At 42.2% G+C, this 22,912-nt stretch overlaps 1 protein-coding gene and 1 non-coding gene across 2 annotated transcripts in view; one reads left to right on the top strand and one right to left on the bottom strand.

Moving 5' to 3' along the window:
- Nucleotides 1-12,501: 12,501 nt before the first annotated feature.
- Nucleotides 12,502-12,608, bottom strand: LOC127230529 (U6 spliceosomal RNA). The gene has a single exon (XR_007835178.1). It is a non-coding gene; the product is annotated as a U6 spliceosomal RNA (small nuclear RNA).
- Nucleotides 12,609-19,284: 6,676 nt separating this feature from the next.
- Vwa8 (von Willebrand factor A domain containing 8) overlaps nucleotides 19,285-22,912 on the top strand; it is a 296,436-nt gene continuing 292,808 nt past the window's right edge. Inside the window, exon 1 of the mRNA XM_051195337.1 lies at nucleotides 19,285-19,554. Within this exon, the coding sequence (XP_051051294.1) occupies nucleotides 19,395-19,554 (160 nt within the window). The 5' untranslated portion in view covers nucleotides 19,285-19,394. The remainder of the gene's footprint in view (nucleotides 19,555-22,912) is intronic.

Below are 22,912 nucleotides of genomic sequence, written 5' to 3'. Positions count from 1 at the left end.
ATAGTTATGAATGACATTCAGTCAACCCCAGCTATTTTGCTTTACCCCTCAATTATTTTTTTTTTCCATTTGCAAGCCATCTACAGTAACACAAAATAGGTTCCCAACTCCCTGCATCGTGGTATTTCTGATTCTTTAAATGGGAAAGATACACCCTCCTTTTTTAAACCTAATTCCCCATTTAAAATTCCGAAGTATCTTACCATATCTGATGACACTGACAGCATAGGCAGAGATATTTGGGGCAGAGGGGGATGAGCTGTAGTTACGATGTTTGACTGGGAAGGCATGGGCGGGGATAAGCATGGCAAGGACCGCTGTGCCTGCTCATACACCCTCTGTGGGGAAGGGGATGAGCTGTCTGAAGAGCTAACAAAGAAAACCAAAAGGAGACATCCACACAGCTGGGACACAGCATGGGACAGGGCTACCCTACCTGCCGCAAGTGGTGGAGCGCAGAACACAGGGTGGAAGAAAACCATCCTGCCTCCTGGGAATGGTGGTGGTGTAACGGACAGGGAGTGTACTCTGTTGGCTTTTACTGTGCCAAAGACACCTGCTCATGTGGCAGCAGGGCTGGGGCTGGGGCTGGGGCTGGAGGGATGGCTAGCTATCACTGGTCAGCATGGCTGGATAGAGGGCTCAGGTGGTACATGGCCGGGCCCCCTCGCCAGCTGGCAGCAGTGGCAGTAAAATCCCAAGCCTCGAGTGGTTCTCAAGGTGGCCAAGGTGGCCTGGATTGGCAGCCAAATGAGTGGGTGTTGGGAGGCCCAACTGATGGGAAATGAGGGCATAGGCCAGCAGTGGGCAGCTAACGCCAGCAGCATTTGGGGCTGGAGGTGGGAAACAGCAGAAGCCTTAATCGGAAAATTCCAGATGCAGAAAAACAGCTATGGAGGGCATGTGGGAAAGTAGATAAAGCCATCAGTGCAGCTGTGGGGGCAATGGTGTGGCAGATTCACCATCTTGACATGACATGGCTTAATAATGTCCCGTGTTGGGTGCCAGATGTAACAAATATCTGAATTGTTCCAGTATAATAAAAACTTGGAAATTTAGATAAACACCTGATAAATCAAGGATGGCAAGGATTGGTTGATCTCCTCTCCAGCTTTTTCCTGAGCCACCAGTTCCAGAAATCTCTTCCCCCCTCATGTCTTCTCTAGCAGTCTTCCTCAGGCCTGCAAGAGCTCTAGGGCTAATCCTGGTCAACCAATGGCTGACTCTTTCCTTTGATTCAAGATGACTTTATCGACACAGTGGAATGGCTATATGAACAGTTCTCCTCTCCTGCAACACTTTTCATGTTTGATTACAGCATAAACAAAAGCAAATGCTGAAGCCATAGCCTGATGCTATGGTCATACAAACTCTATTGAAAATGTATGCTAGTTATATAATTTAGTTTAAAAAAACTTTGGAGTGCAGCTTTTGTGAGACAAACTTCAGATTTTGTTTGTTTAAACCACACACATACAACACACACATATATATTAGATATCATATATATATATATATATATATACATATATATATATATAATGCATATCTCTCTAAAATGTATAGTGAGACAAACCCACTAGAAGAGAGCTATCATGCAGCTTAAATTAAGATTGTCTTTTGCAGCATTCGGGAGGCAGAGGCAGACAGATCTCTATGAATTTGACGCCAGCCTGGTCTACAGACAGAGTTCCAGGACTGCAGATGGAGGTTTCTGTCCTGCCAGGTTCTGCTGCCTTTCAGCCCCAAATAAGCACACAGAGACATTAATTGTTAAACTGATGGCTGATGACTCAGGCTTCTTACTGGATAGCTCTCTCTTAATTATTAACCTATTCCCATTAAACTATGTATTGCACCGAGGCTGTAATCCCATGTAATCCCGTGTGTAATCCCTTTAGCAGACACATGGCATCTCTCTCAGGCGGCCTTTCCTCTCCCCAGCATCCTCCACATCTCATAGCCCTGTCTATACTGCCTGCCCAGCTACTGGTCACAGGACAGATAGGGTTACACAGAGAAACCCTGTCTTGAAAAACAACAACAACAATAAAAAGACTTCTTTTGCACTGAGGATGCCTCTATCAATAGACAAACCACTTTCTTCCAGTCAAATCTTGTCCTTAAAATAACACCATAGAGCTCTTTGTGGTGGTGCTTACATGTAATTCAAACACTCTGGAGGAAGAGGCTGGGGGATGGCCACAAGTTCAAGTCCCAGCCTGTTTTACTAGTAAGTTCCAGACTAGCCAGGGAAATGGGATTAGAATGTGTCTCAAAGCAAAAATAGAAATGAATGTTTTTGATTAAAGCGTCAAAATTAACTGGACTCCTGGTAATAGATCTACACACACACACACACACACACACACACACACACACACACACAGAGTCTTCCCTATGAGTCATGGGTGGCCACCCATAAACTATGTCTGGCCACAGGGAAAACACAAATATACTAATTCTGGACTAGGTGTTTACCCCCATGCTACTCTGCCACCCATTCAAAGTGCTGGACAAAGTCTGCACCAACAAAATCAATTGTGGTTGGATAAACATGCCATTAAATACACTTTAAATAAGAGAAAAAAGTATTCTCCCTCCTGCTTCTGTACAATAAATATATAGCAAAATTAGCAAACAAAAATACTTCTTTTTTTTTTTTTTTTTTTATTTTAACGAAGAGGAAGTCAAGAGATAAGAAAGAATGAGGAAGGGGACAGGACTGGGAATTACATGGTAGAAAGATCTAGACTTAGATAGCCACCTGGAGCTCAACAAGCAATGGGCAGGTCAGAAAAGACCAAAGTGAAGTCTGGGGAAAATAGAAGAGTTCACCCTAGTGGTTACTTAAAGGTAAGGTGTGAAATGAGAAAAAGACTGGGAGAATGAAATCAGAAGGTAGAGGGTGGGAACCCAAGAAAAGGGAGGTGCTAAGGAGAGGCAGAGCCCCAGCTCTCTTGTGGACATTTGCATTTGAGGGACACATTGAAGAACCAGGCAGAAGTTGAAGGTAGCTTCAAGAGTAGAGAATACAGACCCAGGAACTTGGGTAGAACAAGAAATAGATATAACAAGAAAAAATGTCATCCTCTACATAAGCATTCACAATAAAGCTTTCAAGTGGGTTTCCAGATGCCCAGGAAGTAAGATTTCTTCATTGTCTTTACTAAAAGCAAAAAAAATATTTCTATTTGAAGGAACAAAGAGGCTGATGGAGTATGATATAAAGTGAATATTAGGGAGGGGCTTCATTAAAATACCATGGCAACATGTTCTGTTTCGTTTTTTAAGTAAAAGAGAAGAGATGTTGCATTATTTTGCAATATTTTGGTTTGGTATTTTGTGGTCCATTGACCTAAATGCCATTTCTAATGTGGTTTATCATTGTGCTTTCTTTCAATGGTGAAATAGTCTCCATAGACACAGAGACTCAGTCACATGGTCAGCACTTTTAAGTTTTACTGAAACTCAATGGTCAGTTTCTGATTTAATTGGTTGTTTTCACAAATCAGTTACAAAGTGATATTAATTAACTAAAATTTTTGACATGCCTTTTTTTTTTTTTTAAAGACAGGATTTCTAAGCTAGCCTTGAACTCACTATGTATCTCAGATTGGCCTCAAAATAATGGAAATCCTCCTGCCTCAACCTTCTAGGTGCTGGGATTACAGGTCTGCACCATGATGCCTGGCTAAATGTTTTATTCGAAAACTTTTAACATATGGGCTCAAATTCTACTTGAAGTATTTCATTGGGAAGATATGAAAACTGGCTTAAAAATCTTTCCCCCAGTATTTTAGGTGTGCAGATAACAATAGTTTCAGTTAAGGGAATGTTTGTATTATTAGACAACAAAATCCCTGAAGTATGGGAATAACACCAAAGCTTCCATTTTCAGAATTCTCCCCACACAACACAATTTTCTCTTAAAAAAGCAGTACATCACTGTCTCACTCATTGCCTGGCTTCAGTTCAGACCTGATTAAACTAGCATTGCTTGGCAGTTGGTTGAAAATGAGGTGTGAGAATGCAAAGAGTACAAAGAATAATGGAATTGCTTTCTCAGGTGGCCAAGTGCAGAAATTTCTAGAACACCAGTTCAGCCAGTTCAGAGCCCTTTGGCTGAGATTATTAGTATTATCTTTAATCAGTATCATCATTTTAGAGATTTATAAAACCATTTGTTCATGTTTTATGGATCAATCTATTTAAAACTTGGCTTTATACTCCGCAAATCCATGCGGCCTTCAGTATGTAGTACTTTTCTGAATGAGCTCACGGTGGACTACACACTCATTATGCATGTCTCAGTCTTCCCCAGGATGCTCCAGTGACAGATGGAGTAGGGGCAGCAGTGTCATTCTCTACAAGCATTAGTGAGCCCTTCAAATGGATCTACAAATGCTAGGGATGTGTAATATCTTTCCTATCTTTACAAAATACATGTATAGTATTTCTGTCACTGTCTCCCAATATCTTATCCTGCAGGTATGTCTTCTAGAATCTTGGATATGTGTGTTCTCACTTTGGAGACCTGTGGTTCAGAACAGGTTGTCCTTGACTCTCTCGAAGGTTAATATACATATATGCAAATATTTTTCAGAGCTTATTGATGCATAAGGTAAAGATGTCCTCTTTAGGCACATAGTTCCATGAGTCATGACCACTGTGTGTAACTAATGCAATAAAGATACCAACTTTTCCCATCACCTCTCCAAGTTACTGTATTACCCTTTGTATCCTGTCTTTCCTCCAGCTGAAGCCCCTGGAAACCAATAGTGTGATTTCTGTCAATATAAATGTAAATGTAAATATTTAATAGAGACAAAGTTCATACAGCATACACTTGATGATTTTTGACAATTATGAAATATAACTGCTTTTTAATTGCAGGAAATTTTTATCATTTCTGAAAGAAATGATAGACTCTTTAATCAATCCAGAAATATTCATTGTAAATATTTATTGTATTTTTAATTCTCTCTGTGTGTGTGGGTGTGGGTTTTATCTATGTCTGTGTGTGGGTATGTACATGTGAGTTCAAGTCTCCAAAGAGGCCAGAGACATCATATCCCATGGAACTGGAGGTACAGGCAGTTGTGAGCTACCTGATGTGCGAGAACAGTACACTCACTTAACTTCTGAGCCACGTCTTCAGTTCATGTAAACATTTATTTTCAAAGCTTGCAGAACACTCAGCTTCTCAGGTCTCAGAGTTTCTGATTCACTTGATAAGGGATAAAGTCCTGAGACCTGGGGCTCTGGGAGATTCCCAGGCCTTTCTGTGACAGGCAGTCTTTGAGCTACATCGTGCCTCAAAAGACAAAGACTACTTCAATATTTCAAAGAGATACAATTTGATTTTAGAAGAAACACACCGACTGCTGTTTCCTTAGCAATATAACCTAGCTCTCCCTTATACTTCAGCGTCATCTTCTAACAGATGAAGCATCACTAACAAATAGTATCTTCCTATTCTTATTTGTGGCACCTGTTCAGGGCTCTGTGGTCTTAGGAAAGATTCTTAATGTGTTTTTGTGTCTACAAGGGGTGTGAAATGTTTCCTTCACTTGGAGACTCTTTCTAATACTACAATTCCTGATACCCATACCCAAGATGGATATGAAGAGTATTAAGATCTGTGCTGCCTTTCAAATAAACCCAATTAAGTTGGTCTCTCTGGAAATATACTGAAACATAGAACTCGGTGGAAAAGTTTTCTTACAGAGTGTTCTCAGGATGTGAGAAGCCAAGAAGCCAGCTAGGTCTGTTGCTAGACCTGGAGAGAGGATGGCCTTTCACTATGATATCCTCCAGGAGGGAGACCTGCAGGAATTGTGGTCCTGTTAAAGATATGACTCTAAACCAGCTGCAGCCAATCCCAGCATCTCAGTGATGGGTGTCGAGAGACTGTCCTAATTCCATTTCTGTTTCTGTGATAAAACACTCTGACAAAAAGCAACTTCAGGGAGAACAGATTTCTTTAGCGTATGGCTCTAGGTTAGAGTTCATCATTTGGAGGAAGTCCAGTGATAGGGGCTTGAAACAGTCATAGTACATCCAGTGTCAAGGGCAGAGAGAAAGCAATGCATACATACTTATTACTCAGCTGATCTTCTCCACTCTTCTATACTTCAGAGAATGGATTCTGGGCATTGGGGCCTCCCCACATGGATTAGCATTAGCAATCAATATAACAGCCCACAGATACGCTCATCTGTCAACCTTATCTAGACAATCACTCACTGATTCTCTCTCCCTAAGTGATTCTAGATTATGTCAAGCTAACAAAACTAAATATCACAGGATCCAAGACTAACGTTGTTATTCACTATTGACCTTTGTCTGCGCCACTCATATACATGATTTTTTACTGATCAGTTCACCCGAAAACAGCTTCTCTAGTATTCTGGGTTGTCTTATTTCCCAAGAGCCATTCAAGAATGGCTCACCAGGAAAGACCAAAACCTCCTACTATAGGACAGGTGATCTGGATATTGCAACTAAGGTTCAATATCTACGTGCACCTTTACCTATGTAGGGTCCCCTTAACCTCAGCTAGGACCTGTGCTAGTAGCTTTTCTAACACAGGGACCTCATTCTTGCAGCATCAGAGCCCCTGGTTAAGGTAATCTTGCAGTTTCCAAGGATGTTGATTTAAAATTACAACTAGGGAAATGGAAATAAAGGGATGCTTTTCCATGCATCTGAGCACCCAGCATATTCTCCTAGCTTGTGTGATATAGCAGAAACTCCAGAGCCTTGATGGCCAGTAGTTGAGATCCATGTCCCTATTTCCTATCCCTTCTACATGTAATTCAATGAGAAGGGACCACGGCAGAAATACCATGATATTCCTGAAGCTGAAGAAATTTCAAGAAGCTATATGGGGCCTTAAAGATGCTCTAATGCTTGAGCATGGTGGCTCACATCTGTACCCTAGCTTTCAGGTAGCCCCCCCCCCCCAAAAAAAAAAAGAAAAAAGGAGCCCAAGGGCAGTATGGTCTATCTTATCTCAACAACCAAACCAAATGAAACAAAAACTAAAAACAAATCTCTAATTTTAACTCTAGATCAAAACTAAATAATTTGAAGTGGTTCCAATCTTTCTTGTTCTAATATCCCTGTCCTTTCTATCATTGATCACAAACCCTTACCCAACACTTTCCTCTTCTGTGTTTATTATTTAAAACTTCAGAAGAATACTCCAGACCAGAATTTCTCAAGCATCTGAGGAATAATAGTTGAATGGTATTAAATTTTTTTAATAGTGAATGCTTTTGGGAATGTTAATTACAAATAACAGCTAAGCTTTGCTGCTAGCTTATAACAAATCAGGGATTGTACTAAGGGTTTTAAAGTATTATCTGTGTTGTTTACAAATCCAGTCAACAACATTTATTCTAAAGCACGGGCTACACTGAATCTTGTGATCCTCCTGCCTCAGACTCTGAATAGTGGGAGTTGTATTACCAGTAGACCAGCTCAATAAATGCTTATTGAGTTTCTATTCTAAAGAATTCACCTTGACAGGTGCTGGGAACAACACAAAGCAAGATGCACAAAGATAGCACCTCCATTGTCAAGGAGGTCTTGCTTTAGCTGGAAGACAGCTGTCATTCAACTCATCTCACCAATGCAAAACCACAGTGCATTCTAGAGGAGAGACTTCAGGTATTCTAAGATGGTACAACTGGGAAGCGGATGTAGAAAAAGTCATGGTATAAAAATAATGATATGAGGTAAATATATTCATATATATGACAAATACACACACACACTTACACACACACACACACACACACACACACACACACACACACACACACACGGCTTCTAAAGCTAGATTTCCTGTATTTGACTTATTTTGTTTTTAAATGCCTGTAGACTAGAAATCTCAGCAAACTCTGTGGTGATATTTTGTTTTTGATCTAACAAATAAAGCTTGCCTGAAGATCAGAGTGTGGAGCTAAGCCACTAGTTAGCCATGGAGGTCAGGCACTGGTGGCATACACATTTAATCCCAGCACAAACACAGAAGCAGGCAGATCTCTGAGAGTTCAAGGCCACCCTAGGCCACACGAGATTGAGCCAATGTATAAGAGAAATAGCCAGGTGGTGGTGGCTCACAACTTTAATCCCAGCACTAGGTAGGTAGAGACAGGAAGTGATATGGCTGGGTGGAGAGAGGAATGTAAAGTGTGAGAAGACAGGAAGAGATCAGCATTCAGTCTGAGGATTTGTGGTGACAGGATCTTGCCCACTTTGGTTTGAGGATTCAGGTAGTGGTAAAAGGTCTCTCTAATGACTGGATCCTTTACTTCTCTGATCTATTAGCATGCACTCCAATATCTGACTCCAGGCTTTTATTATTAAGACCAATTAGAATTTGCATTACAGAACTCTACAAAGAAAATTGTGCTTACATTATGATCAGACTGTAATTGTCAAACATTGAGAAAAGAAACTTAGTGTCAGCTAAAAGGTAAAGATACATCCCCTGTAATTGCTGCCTGTTTCCATCCCTATCTCCCTACACACAGAATGAAAAGAGTAAAAGGTGACTTGTGATCAGCTTTGGGGTCTGAATGATGGCAGGGATGATATCTCTAGGCTGAATGCAGAGGGTAAAACCAGAGTTCTGTGTTCCACTGAAAAAATCCTTCAGAAAGGAAGAAGATACTCCTATTTCCTCCAGTAACAGACAAATCGGGGTATGATTACCAGCAGATTTGTGCTTCATGGATGCTGAGTGAAGGTTTTCAGGCTGTGAAGGACAATATTTCCAGAAGGAAAGGCAGAGCTAGAAGACTGAATGTAACACATTGAATGTGGTAAAAACAAATAGTGTCAGAGCCGTGCCTGGCTTTTCTCTGTGTTTATTTTTAGTCAGGGTATTTCAATATAGCTCTGGCTGGCCTGGAAGTCACAGAGACTGGCCTGCCTCTGCCTCTCAAGAGTTGGGATGGGAGCCTGCACCGCCATACCTAGCCCAGCCTTGTCTTCTATTTTATTTATTTATTTATTTATTTATTTATTTATTTATTTTTTTCAAGACAGGGTTTCTCTGTGTAGCCCTGGCTGTCCTGGAGCTCATTCTGTAGACCAGGCTAGCCTGGAGCTCACAGGGATCTGACTGCCTCTGCCTCCTCAGTGCTGGGTTTAAAGGTGTGCACCCCCACCCCCAGCTCTTTTAAAGTGTTTAAACAAAGGGGAATTGTGAGGTTGTGCTTGGCTTTCCAACTGTAGCTCCCCTTGGAGGTCCTATTTCTTGCTTTTCTCTTGCTGTGTGGTTTTTAGGTCAGGGTTGAGCAGATGAATAATTCATTGCTCTTGGAGCTTCTCAGTCATCCTGAGGGGTAGGCATGGAGGGAATTAATAGCCTTCATAAAAAAAAGTTCTCATTCTCCTGTTCTGTGCCCACCTTGTCTTCCCACCATTGGTCCTCCTGGCAAGTTCCAAGTCCAAGAATACAAGCCCCTGAAACCTTAATGAGAGTGTGTGGAAATTTTCAACAGCCACATGATGTAATGCTTTCCCGTTTTTAGTTCCCACGTCCACTTGTTCTGGGTCTGGGGTCATTCAGAGATTCACCCATCTGACCACGAGTAAACTTTAAACAAAGAAGAGGCTTTATTTCTTGCCTGTGGCACCAGGTCTACACCCCAAATTCAGGATTCCCAGGGTGTGGCGCCTAATTACATAAGTTAGGGGCTTATAAAGGCAAAACTCACAAAGCTACACATATTTACTGCCTTCATGAAATTAGGGGCAAGCACACATCCTGATGTATTTCTTGCCTGTGTGTAATCAAGCACATATCCTGTCTATGCACAGTTAGGAGCAAGCAAGCTTGTTTACAGAAGCAAAAACATGCAGTTTGTTATCTTACATGAACCACAGTTTCATTAAAATTGCATAAGGCTAGGCAATTACAAGTACAGTCCCCAGCATTCTGGGAAATTAGTTGTCCTTGAGCAAGTGGGACGCACAGGTTAGATGCATTTTTGTTTTCTAGATCTCTTACCCACAGTAATTTAAACTTAAAACATAATGTTAGCCATCCGGCATTGCCTTCTCATTATAGTCTTGGATGCCCCATTTTCCTTCAGACTATTTCCTGTACTTTGGATTTTGCTGATTTCATGCTTTCCTAGTTCTGTAACTATGCTACTTTACAGCCCCGCCTCTGATTTTACCTGTCTGTCCTAAATGTGTGCTCTGTGAGAGTAGAGCCTATACTCAGACCTGTACACACTTAGAGGGAATCCCTTTATTAGTTCAGCAAACAATTTGGGACTGTTCGTTTTTAAAGAGGGCCAGAGTGTCTAGAGTCTAGACCATGATCCTTAGGGAGTCCAAAGTCTACCAGGAAGGAGTGGCAGGCTATCAAAGGAAGATTGTTTGAGTGAGAAAGGAGAAGGCTAGATTATGATGGGCTTATCTAATGGATAAGGAATTTTGGGTTAGTCTTAATGGTGAAATAAAAAAGTGACAGATTTCATGCAATAAGTATCACTACACTCGCATTTTCGTAAGTTTTTTTCTGGAGAAGACAGCAGAAAAATTTTTAAAAAGTCATGAGGCTCCTTCAGGAAAACACGACCTGACTAAGGTTTTATTGGGAAAAGCAGAGAGCTTGAGAAAGGAAGGGATTATGTGGATAGGAAAGTGTTACATTAGATGTGATTTGCCTAATAGGAGAATTATGAAAATTGGAGGAGGGCCAAAGATTTCTAATTTGCCTAAAAAATTAAAATGGTCAGTTTTGTTTTGTGATTAAAAAGTCTCACTTTTTAATTCCTTTGGCTGGCCTGATAATATGTAGCCATTGTAGCCTTGGACTCACAACAAATCCTTTGGACTCACAGCAATCCTTTGGTCTCAGTCTCCTGAGTGCTGGGATTCCACATAGCATAAAGTGGGTCACTACTGAGAGTTTGGAAGGAGAATGGATGAGGTCAGTTTCTTCTCTGAATTAGCTATACTGCCTTTAGGTTAGCATTATTCAATCTAGAGACTACTGACATGGTAGGCCCACTGGCTTTTGTGTGTAGTCGAGGCTTGCCCTATTCCCTGCAGGTTGTTTAATGGGGTCATCTCTGACTTCATCTTCCTAGGTGCCCAAAACAGCACACTCCCAATCAGGGACATCAAAGATGCCTGCAGACTTTGACACATGTGTGAGGAGGAGGGGTATTGAGGTAAAACCAGCTCTCAGTTGAGAATTTAGGTGGTGATTGCTCTCCTGCTTTCAATTGTCACACTAATGACATGAGTATTTGCGTCTCAGTCCATACTTTCTCTTAGAGCTCTAGACTCACGTGATAAACACTTAGATTGGCTGGACAGGATGAAGATCAAGTCAACCCAGGCTGATATTTATATTCCATCTGCATTCATTCTTTTTCAGGATCTAAGTCAAGGTTTTTTTTTTTTTTTTCCCCCATGCATCTGGGCACAAATGGCTGTTGAATTATTTTCTGCATAGAAAAGTTTCTTGCAAGGGAAAAAAGGAAAAGAAAAGAAAAAAAAAAAAAAGAAAAGAAAATCAAGAGAGGCAGAGAATAGAGCCTTCCTTCCTTCCTTCTTTCCTTCCTTCTTTCTTCCTTCCTTTCTTTGAGATAGGATCTCACTATGTATTCTTGATTGTCCTGGACTTGCTATGTAGACCAGGCTAATCTTAAATAAAGACATGTTTACCACACCAGGCAAGAAATATAATCTTTTTCTTTGTGAGCCTTCCTATTTTCCCCAGTAGCAAACTAGGTACATGTTGAGGATATCAGGGAAATGTATGAATTCAGAAACAGACTGTTGATTTATCTGGCATCACTCAGATAATAAGCTGTCCTAAATTTGTGAATTTAAATGTGTCAGCAATTCTCTGTGTGGATTTCCCCCCTTGTTTTGTCATTGCCCACAAAAATCTAATAAGTGCATGTACACAGCAGAAAAACATTTAAATTCCTTTTTTATGTGTGTGAATATAGGGTGTGTATGTACACTCACACCAGAAGAAGGTGTGAGATCTGCTGGTGCTGGAGTTACAGGGAGTTGTGAATTATCAGACATGGGTGCTATGAAGTAAACTTGCGTACACTGTAAGAACAGCAGAGACTCTTAACACAGAGCCATTTTCCCAATCCCATAATAAAAACATTTTGAAACATAAAAAGATTCTGTAGAAATGTATGGTTATTCACGAATTGGTCACTCAAATGGTTTTCTTTTCTGTTTCACATCCTTATACCTTTAAAAATTTAGAATCATGTTAGCTATGTAATTTTGTTTTTGAACATTTTAGTCATAATGTTAGAAAGACTTTATGATGGAAGAATTATAAATTTACCTCAGTTTGTTATTCTATGGAATAGTTTTTAATGTTTGTTGTAGTATTTTTTATTTTATTTTATTTTTTTTATTTTACATGTCGATCCCAGTTCCCTCTCTCCCTCTCTCCCTGTCTCTTACCCTCTCTCTCCCCCCTCACATTCAAAAAATATGGAACGCTTCACGAATTTGCATGCCGTCCTTGCGCAGGGGCCATGCTAATCTTCTCTGTATCGTTCCAATTTTAGTATCTGTGCTGCCGAAGCGAGCACAACGTTGTAGAACATCTCCATTTCCTCAACTTAGAGGAGTATAAAATACTCATAGAGGAGTATAAAATACTTCTAGGTCCCAGATATAGGTTGCTACAGAGCATCCAAGAATGACTATACTGCTTTCCACACTCTATCCTCAGCAATGTATATGATGATCCTCTTAGCTTGCTCTCATCTTTATTACAGAGGCATTTTATTTATTTGTTTGGTTGTTTGGTTTTATGTTCTTGCCTGGGCTGCTGAGATGGCTCAGCAGGTAAAGGCATTTGCTCTGCAGTCTTGGTAATCCCTTGAAGGTGGAAGGAGAGAATCAATTTCATAATGCTTTCCTCTAACCTCTCTCACACACAAATAGCAACAGTAAAAGTTGTCTGTTACCATTTTTGTTTCATCTTATGTTGAACAGTATGATTTGTATCTTTAGGCATTTTCTTGGAAGTGGACTGTCCACTGTTTTATGGAGAAAGGCCCAGAGTTGGCTGTCATGGGCAAGACTTTGACAGGAGCTTGTAGCTCAACCTTCCATATGCTCAGGGGCCTCCTACAACTCCCTCCCTCAGGGGTCTCAAGATGTTTATTATTATTATTATTATTATTATTATTATTATTATTATTATTATTATTATTGCTATATCCAATTTTCTCTCAAGAGAATGTTTAATGATGCTGGGCATGGCTGAGTTCCTTAATTACAGCTTGGAGAATGTAGCACGATTCAGTCTGCACGGACACATTTCTACAGTGATAGCTATGTCTACAGAGAATCAAGAGACAAAGAGCACTGACAGGCAAGCCTGGGTTAGCTTTGCTGCATACTCTGAGTTCCTGACAGCTTGTCTTAGTTACCAAGGCAGCACCGAAGTCACCTTTTAAGTCATTCTGCTGTCTTTTTCCACACCTCTGTCTCCTGAGGATGTCATCTTATCCAGGCTCAATTTATTCTTAAATTTGTCAGTTGAGAAATCTTGGGGATTTGTTCTTGTTCACCGTGGCCTTCTGGAGGCTACCATTCCCAGTGATATATCCCAGTCTATTCCAGGGAAGCACAGACAATCTCCTTCTATGCCTTTTCCCCCATTCGTGTGATACACTCAAGGTGAGCATGGACTGCACATCTATGCCTTTCCCTTCCATTGTCCTGCCTGTTCCCGTCAGTACTGTCACACCTACCACTCAGCTGCTGCTCTGCCACGCCTCACACCTCACCTCAAGGGATCACACAAGGCCTAATTTATTACTCTTTCCTTAAAAAACAGGCACCTCTATGTATATCAAGACATCACATGGCAGCCCATTACTGTATATACTGTCTGTGTTTCACACTTGATCTTAGCTAAAAAGCCAAGAAGCTACCAAGCTTTTATCTCCATGTTTCATGGAACGGCACAATGTCCAACAGTCCAAGAAACAATTGCCTATGGCAACCAGATCTTAACACGGTTATTTTCTATCTTAGACTAGACTTAGAAAGCAGGGCCCAGAACTGTGGACAGAGGCACATCCAGTATCTCAACTAGAAAGCACGGCATCGGACTTCTTAGTACATCAGGAGGAGGGCTGGGGATGTGAGGGAGTAAAGGAAGCAGAATAATTTCATGGGGCTTAGGTGGGAGGCAAAAACAGTTCTCTCAGGTGTAAGGCCCTGACCACCCTGTGACAGTTTGAATGTAAGTGGGTTTATAAGCTCATTAGGAGTGGCACTATTGGGAGGTGTGGCTTTGTTGGAGTGGGTGTGGCAGTGTTGGAGGAAGTGAGTCACTTCGAGGTTTCCTATGCTGAAGATACCGCCCAGTGTCTCAGTCCGTTTCCTGTTGGGTGCAAGATGTAGAACTCGCCAGAGGACACAGATTCAGTTTCCAACACCTACATGATAGCTCACAACTGTCTTAAATTCTAGCTCCAGGGGATCTGATGCCCTCTTCTGGCTTCTGCAGGCAGCAGGTATGCACATGGTGCACAGACATGCATAATATGCATGTAGGCAAAATACCCACATACATGAAAAAAAGAAATGTCAGTTTTGAGCAAAGAGATATCTATGCTTCAATTTCTGTTTTGAACCTTGATTTTACTTTCTTTTTAAGTCTAGAAATAAGATGGAAAGGAAACTACTATTTGTTGGGAATTTGAACTAGCTGGGCAGTAGTGGCTCACACCTTTAATCCCAGCACTGGGGAGATAGAGGCAGGTGGATCTCTGTGAGTTGGAGGCCAGTCTGGTCTACAAACCAAGTTTCAGGATAGCTAGGGCTGTTACACAGGGAAACCCCCTCTCAAAAAAACCAAAACCTAAACCAAACCAAGAACTTGAACTAGAAATAATGGCTTTAGACAGCTAGGAGTGGCCATGCTCACCAGCTCTGACTGAGGTGTTTCTAACCCTCATTTTCTGGATGAGGAAAGTAAGGCACTAGTTAGAAACTGACCACCTCCAGTTAGCCTTCCTTCGCTTTCCTTTGCACTCCCATTTTTAACTTTAAATGTCATTTCCAAATCAACTTTTCTCAAAGTGATAGCCCTCTTCTTCAAAATCTGTTTTTTAAATCACAACCCTAACATATTTTCGAATTCTCATTTTTTTCTTTTCATTTTTCACTTATCATCAACTACTTGGTAATGCCACATCTACATGGCTCTTGGATTTAAACTTCTCTTAATAAAAGTTGAGGCTGCTGACATTTTTTTAAATGATTTATCTTTGTATTACATGCATTGGTGTCTGTGTGAGGGTGTCAGATCTGTATCCCCTGATCCTGGAGTTACAGACAGTTGTGAGTTGCCATGTGGATGGTGGGATGAATGCCAGTCCTCTGGAAGAGCAGCCAGTGCTCTTGACCACTGGAGGCTGCCAATATTTTGAATATGTATGTATGTACGTATGTATGTATGTATGTATATTAATTCCCACAATCCTAGGTTTTCCCATTTACAAAGTACAGGACAACAAATATGGTTTTTAGCAATATTTGGGCTGGTATGTGGCTGGACCTGTGTGGTTCCATTGATGTGGAAATAAGGCTTTCAATTCACTTTCTGCACTTTTCACAGAACAATTTTCTCTCAGCTCATATGACATTTCCTCTTACTGCATATATCACAGCTTCCTGTAACCTAGCATGTCTTAGTTTCAGTGGCTTTTAAATTACATTCGTTTGCATGTGTGTGTGTGTGTGTGTTTGTGTGTATGTTATGGTTTATGTACTGAGGTTAAAGGACAAGTGTAGGAGTCTATTCTTTTCTTCTACTATGAGGGCTGTGGGGATTGAATTTAGGACATCATGATGGCCAGCAAGTATGTCTACCTGTTGAGCCACTTCAGAGGCCCTCAATGTGTTTTTAAAGTTCAGCTTTATTATATAGTACACTTTTTGTGTTTTTAAATAAATAACCAGGAACAAATTCTCTAGCTGAATATGCTGGAAAGACAGATTGTTTAATTGACTTATTCATGCATACCCTTGAAGAATAATTTGAAACATTACATTCTTTGTGAAACCTCACTGGCTTTTCCTAGCTGTATCTCTGTTTGACTGCTTTGAGCCTAACGCCTGCTCAGCTCCATTTGTGTAAATCTGTTGGCATGTCTGCTTTCCATACCTGATGTGAGCCCATTGTTTCACAGTACCTAGCAAGGTACTGCTTATAGGACAGTTGCTTAGTAAACATTAAATGGCTGAATGTGCTAGACTGTCTCAATCTCCCCCACTGACTTGATTCCAAGAGCACTTAGAATCTAAGTCTTAGATCTTCCATTTAGGTGAGCTGTCTTAGATTGTTCTTCTATCCTTTCAGGTGGGTACTGACATCTACTGAGATTAAATCATGATGCCTCGACTGTGGTATTTAACAGATGCTCCATTTTCATCTCTAAAATATAGGTGTTCTGGATATTTTGTGGCAGTTTGACATAAGCTATAGTCATCTGAGAGGAGTGAATCTCCATTGAGAAGATGCTTTCATAATATCATGCTGTAGGCAAGCCTGTGGCGCATTTTCCTAACTAGTGATTGATGTGGGAGGGCCCACTCTGGGCGAGGCCACCCTCGCTGGTAAGAAAGCAGCACTCCTCCCTGACCTCTGAATCAGCTCCTGTCTTCAGGGTCCTGCCCTGCCCTGACTTCCCTCAGTGACTGACTGTCGTCACCTGGAAGCGTAAGCCAAATAAACCCTTTCCCCCACAAGTTGCTTTTGGTCTGGTGTTTCATCACAGCAATAGTCACCCTAACTAGGACAGTAGGTAATAGTACCTCATATTGTGAAAGTATGTGAAATAAGATTATGATTAAAATGTTCAGCACAATTCATAACAGAGTGTGTGCTCTACATTAGTCAAGGTTCTCCAGGAGAACAGAATGAATTGAACGAATATACATTTAACAAAGGAGTTGACACTGGTTTGTACAATAGGAGCTGGGAAGCCCAACAATGGTTTTTTTTTGCACATCAGAAAGGTCAGGATCTAGCTGCATAGTCCACAAGGCTGGATGCTTCAGCATTTCCGCCCTGGTAGTGAAGGGCTGGAGGACTTGTGTCAAAGCCACTTGCTCTTCAGTCTGTGTTGGAAGAGGAGCAGCTGGGTCCTGGTGGCAGTGATGCGTGGGACTGTTCAGCAAGAGGTGGCAGCAGGCACACAGGAGCACTGCCTTTTCCTTTGAACTCTAAGGTACTGCTCACTCTGGATGAGGGCCCCGTCTTCTCCTTTTAGTTAACCCTTCCTTGACAGGTTCTCCCAGACAGCAGAGTCCAGATCCAGTCAGGTGGACATAATAAAGCACAACTATCTCATGCGTCTCACAAAGTGGGAGAGGCATTTTGTGAGTTCATATGCTGCTTCCATATGTGTCGTTTCCCCAGGCATATAGGAATTGAATGAAAAGAAAAGAAGGACATGACTGCTTCTAGGTGCGGTGGAGGAGGTGGTTTATTCCAGATAGGAGGGAGAAGAAAGCCAGAGGCAGAGGCATCTGGAAGAGTGGATGTGACTGGCTGACTGAGTCAAGCCATGTGAAGGCCGGGGAGCAGGGGTAGGGGGAGCCAGGAGCCAAGAGGTCAATAGAGGACTGGAGTAGCCAAATGACTGGATTAAATAGGGAAGAGCAGCTGGGCAAAAAGCAACCCAGCCTCTGTGCTGGAAGAGTTCAGGGTAGGTGGCTGGGTATGCCAGCTAGGAGGACCCTGTTATGGGTAGGGACTGAGGGGGTGCTGGGAGAACCTGTTGGCCTAGGCGCCTCAGTTTGTCCTGGGTTTGAGACCTAACAGGGGTGGCTATGAATAGTCAATGGGAATGTACTCATGGACTAATGTTGTTTTCGACAGCTTAAATGATCACTACTTTTATTTTTATTTTCTCCAAACTAGGTTGGAAGCCTGTTTCCCACTTTTACTTCTGAAGTTCAAGTTCCCCAGCAAGTTGCATAAAGCGCTCCTTACTCAGCCCAACTTCTTTTTCACAGTGTGCTAAGTCTCAAACCCAGGGACAAGCGGCAAGGTGCCTATGTAACATATCCAATCGGAACTGGCTGCCAGGTTCTCTGTTACTGGGTTTGTATGCCCTCTAGTCCAGGGGTTGAGCTGCCTTTCCCCCAGAGGCTTGCCCTTGTATAAACCAGCCATTTTGGTGACCTACCCTTATTGCACCTTTGCCCTCTTGGATGCTGCACCTGGTTCTCCTCTTCCCCCTCTCTTAAGCATCCCTCCTCACATGGCTCAGGGGTCAAGTCCATCTTGGCCTCTTCCAGATGTCCCTGTCCCTCACTATGCTTCCCCTTTTATCTACAATAAACCTTTTCCTCCACCATACCTAGGAGCAATCATGTCCTTCCGTTTATTTCTTCTTTTCATTCACGGTCTTCCCTTGGTTGCTTTCTTCTCAGAATTTATTCCAAGTTTATGTGCTTGGGTAGTGGGTGTTCAGTATGGATGTACGCCACTGGCAGGTCTAGAATTGGCTGGGCTTTTTACTGAGAGTGAGGCCTGCATCCCGTTTGCTTAATTTCATTGTGCAGAACTTCATTTAAACTTTTCGCCTTGGTTAATTCCCTCCTGACATTTTGAGGATGTAGCATAATTAAATTAGGTTTCGTTTGTTTTATGGAAGACCGCTGCTGCTTTTGGAATGCATGGAAGGGAGACAGCTTTCGCCAGTGTCCTACTTTTTGCTCACTAAAAACATAAATTATGTTTATATAACTCTTGCCTTGTAGCCTGACTGTAAAGCGGTCGCTTGGGATCCTTCTGATAGTGAAACTTCTTTTTCCCTATGCACCATTACAATGTAAAATTTTCACTTACATACGGAAGATGGTAACACAGGAGCAACCAAGGAAGGCTAAAAGGCACAGGTGGAGGCTCCCTGGGAAGATGAAAACGAATCAAAACAGGTGGCGTTCCGTAATCTGCCATATATTCTCTCAGTTCCGAAAAAGATCTGAAGCAGCGTTGAGGGAAAGCCCACAGTGCACCCTAACACACTGGGCTAGCAGCCAAGAAAGCAGCAGGGCGAGCGCTGAACGCTGGTCGGGACCGTCCGTGGGGTGACCACGCCGGCGGGGGCCGATCCGATCCTACCGGCTGGCGTCCCCCCCCCCCCCCCGCCCTCCTGCCCTCCTGCCCTCCGCCCCGGGCCGGGCCCACAGCGCCGAGCCCTGCGCGCCGGGGGAAGGAGTTTCCGGCGGACCCGCCTCCCAGCCGCTTCCTGTCCTGCTCGCCGCACCGCCCCCTGCAGTGTCCCGGGACGGCGCCGGGCCCTGAAGCCCCAGGAGGTCCCCGCCGTGCCACCTGCACCATGCAGTCCCGCCTCCTCCTCCTCGGGATCCCGGGCGGCCTGGGTGATGTGGCCTCGAGGCGCGTGCGGCTGCTCCTGCGGCAGGTGGTGCGGGGCAGGCCGGGCGGGGACCGGCAGCGGCTGGAGGTCAGACTGATGCACACCGGGGGGACCGACTCAGGTAACTGGGCCTGCCGCCTTCGCTGCTGCTGCGGCTGCTGCCGCCACCTCCGCCTCCCCTGCCTCTGTGTGATGTGGGGCAAAGCGCTGGCGCCCCCTGGGCTCCACTCTTAAACCTGAGGGGTCTGGACTGAGGTCTCTGGTGTCTAGGAACACAGCTTTCTTCTCCCACTGGAGGTTTTGTGACAAGAAGCCTAACTTAGATTGGAGGACACTCAGAGGTTTATGCAGCAGCCTTCTGGGGCTGTTAAAACCCGCACCGACCTTGATCTTTGACTCCCAAGGGCTCGGTAGCCGGTTTTGTGTCATGAGCCAAGTAGGGCTTGTGATGGCATAGACACGTGTGCATTCTTGCTGGAGAACCAGTGTCCATGGACTTTCCCAAGTTTAACAGGAGACTCGGTTTCAAGCGTTCTTAGAAAAAGTCATAGGTTTAGTGAAAACCCTTGACTATGGGTAGAGTGAATGAGTTCCAGAAAGGAAAAGAAGTGCCTTGCTGACTACCCAGCGAAATTGCAATTCAAAATGTGCCTTTCCTCAGTTATAACTTCTAGAGCATTTATTCGTTTTCCATTCTGTTACTCACTTTGCATCCATGTCACAACGTACAAAAAGAAAAAAAGAAAAGCAACTTAAAACTAGGAAAGATTTCTTTTGGCTCACAGTTTCAGAAGTTTCAGTGTATGCTTGCTGTTGCCTCCATTGCTGTGGCCTGTATTGAGGCAAAAAAAAACCATGGTGGCAAGTGGGCTTACCGAGCGAAGCTACTCTCTTAGGGAGACAGTGAGGCATCGGCGATAAGATCTGTTTTTCAAAGACAGGTTCCAGTTTGTCTAACCGGGCCTAACTCCTTGTTTTGTATTATTTCCAAATAATGTCACCTCTTCACCTTTAATCTGTCAATGGAGTAATCTGATGATTAGATCACAGCTCCATTCTCTCAGGGACTGGATCCACTAGTTTGTGGATCCGGGAGGTTTTAGAGTTAAACTACATGTCCAAATGGTAATGCGATGTCCAAATCCTCAGAGGTCAAGGTGGAAGCTCGACATAACCTGGTGGGTATGGAGTTGAACGGTTTTGAGTAGAATCCCCTTTTGTACCCTCTAGCTATCAGAGCCACGAGTAAGCAGATAGAACATTTAATTGAAGACAAGTTTTTAAAAAATGAAAATTGTTCTCTGTACCAATTACTACACTACGCGCTGGTTGTAAAAATATGACAAGCACGTATGGGTATGAACTTGAAAAGTCTGTTGTAATAGGTAGTAGAGGGTAGCTGTAAATGTCCTCAGGTTTGTGTTCTGTCCAATGTGTGCCGGTGTGGCTTCATATGTGAGGCATGGATGTACTGTGGATATTCCAACTTCTTAGACTCAGTGGGTGACTGGCAGGCCAGGCCATAAGAAGTTTGTTGTACTAACCTGATTTTTCTTGCTATATATAACAAAGATTGTAACATTGAAGCTATGAGAGCTGTGTGAGTTCACCAGAGTTAAGTAAGAGTCCTGATGACAAAATAAAAGGCAAACTCTTGGCTATCCAGATGCCTAAGGCTTTCAAGGTTAGGCGGGCATGTTTGGAATCAGGTCATACACAGACAAATGTAAAAACACACAAAGCAGCAGACGCTGATGGATTAGAATTGATGCTGGAAAGATTCTCAGTCGTACTCCAACATGTGACCAGACTCACCGTGTCCTCTGCTTATAAATTGCCATTGCTTCCACAAAGTTCATGCGGAACAGATTCAAGTTATATGCTTTCCTTCTGCACCGTGTGCTCATTTGTCTTGCCTGTGTGTTCCTTTGGTGCTTGTCAACACTTTGTACCTAACAAGCATTCAGTGGCTTACTAGGTTAAAGTTCATGGACATTGTTTTTGTAAGAGGTTGCAATGGCTTTGCTGGTTTTCAGAATAGCACCTCTGATAAGAAGGACAAGAAAGAAGTCATTTATATTAAAAAGTGAAAGGATGTTGGACTCCCAACACCCTTGAGGCATGTTGAGTTCAAGGACAGCGTAGTCTACATAATGGTTCCTGCACAGCTGGCCCTACACAGAGTTACCCAGTCTCGAAAAAGCCCAGACCAAACCAACCAACCAACCAAACAAACAAATAATCAAACAAACAAAAAAAAAATGAGAGAGACCAAACATTTCCACAAGCTCTCAAACCTACTGCTTTTTATCCTTTTCTATCCGATGGTGTGGAATCTACAACTTGTAAATCCTTTATCATTTTATGCTTCCGTTATTGGTAGTGATATCTCTTGGTTTTAAAGGCAAATTGTCAGTCAGCAAGGAAGTTATCTACTTCATTGAGTAGTCACACAGATCACTGTGACACCATTACAGATGGAACTACCAGGCGGTTCAGTAGGACTGGATATTGCAAAGTGATGAGCTTGGAAGCAACTCTATAAATCATGCCATTTCCTGCTTTCCTCTGCCACCATTTGCTATTATATAGCATTCACTGCTTTTTCCTTACTGTGTATGAAATAGATCTGTTTACAGGAACACTAAAATGTTTCTGCATAAGTCACTTTTCACTTAGAAAACTGAAAAAAAAATACAGGCAAAATCTGTTAATAATCATCTTTTTGGTATTGGCTCTGTCAGATTATATATATATATCTAATTATATATCTCAGGAAAACACAGGTAATTTTTTTTGTAATTTATCATTATATCCATGAGAACATTAACATAATATTGCCCTATATGATCACTTACATTAGGCATTAAGTTCAGATATTTACCCCTATAATTTTACCAGTTTCTCATTCTAGTGCACATAAAGTGTCTATTTTAAATATTTTTATATAAAAAGTGGTGAAAAAGATATTCATGCCTTGGGCCATAATAGAAATAGTCATGTGACTTTGGAGAGGAAAAATCCAGAACTCTGTTTTCAACCGAAAACAGCTGTTATAGTTTAGTCTTATCTGTATATTTACCAGATATTGTGCCTTGTGGAATTCATTTTTGACTCAGAATCTTCTGGCTGGCTCCATTGTGAATTAAGTAATTTAACAGTAAGATCCAGAACAGTTGTAATAGTATAAATCATTAGGAAGATTCATCTCAGGAACTCACAGACTTAAGATGGACATTGTTGATACATCCAAGTTTTTGTTTTGTCTTTTGAGACAGGTTTTTTAAAATTTATTTTAATTAATTAATTAATTAATTAGTATAGTAGACTTGGCTGTCCTAGAACTTGCTTTGTACACTAGGCTGGCCTTGGACTCACAGAGATCCTCCTGCCCCTGCCTCTTGAGTGCCAAAGGTGTGCACCACCACTGCCCAGTGACACCTATTGTTGTTTTTTTAAAATCTGCTCTAAGTATTATA

This window comes from Phodopus roborovskii, unplaced genomic scaffold (genome assembly GCF_943737965.1).
Source record: "Phodopus roborovskii unplaced genomic scaffold, PHOROB, whole genome shotgun sequence".
NCBI classification, from domain to species: Eukaryota; Metazoa; Chordata; class Mammalia; order Rodentia; family Cricetidae; genus Phodopus; species Phodopus roborovskii.
The sequence above is the reverse complement of the archived record's forward strand: the minus strand, read 5'-3'. Positions and strand labels throughout refer to the sequence as shown.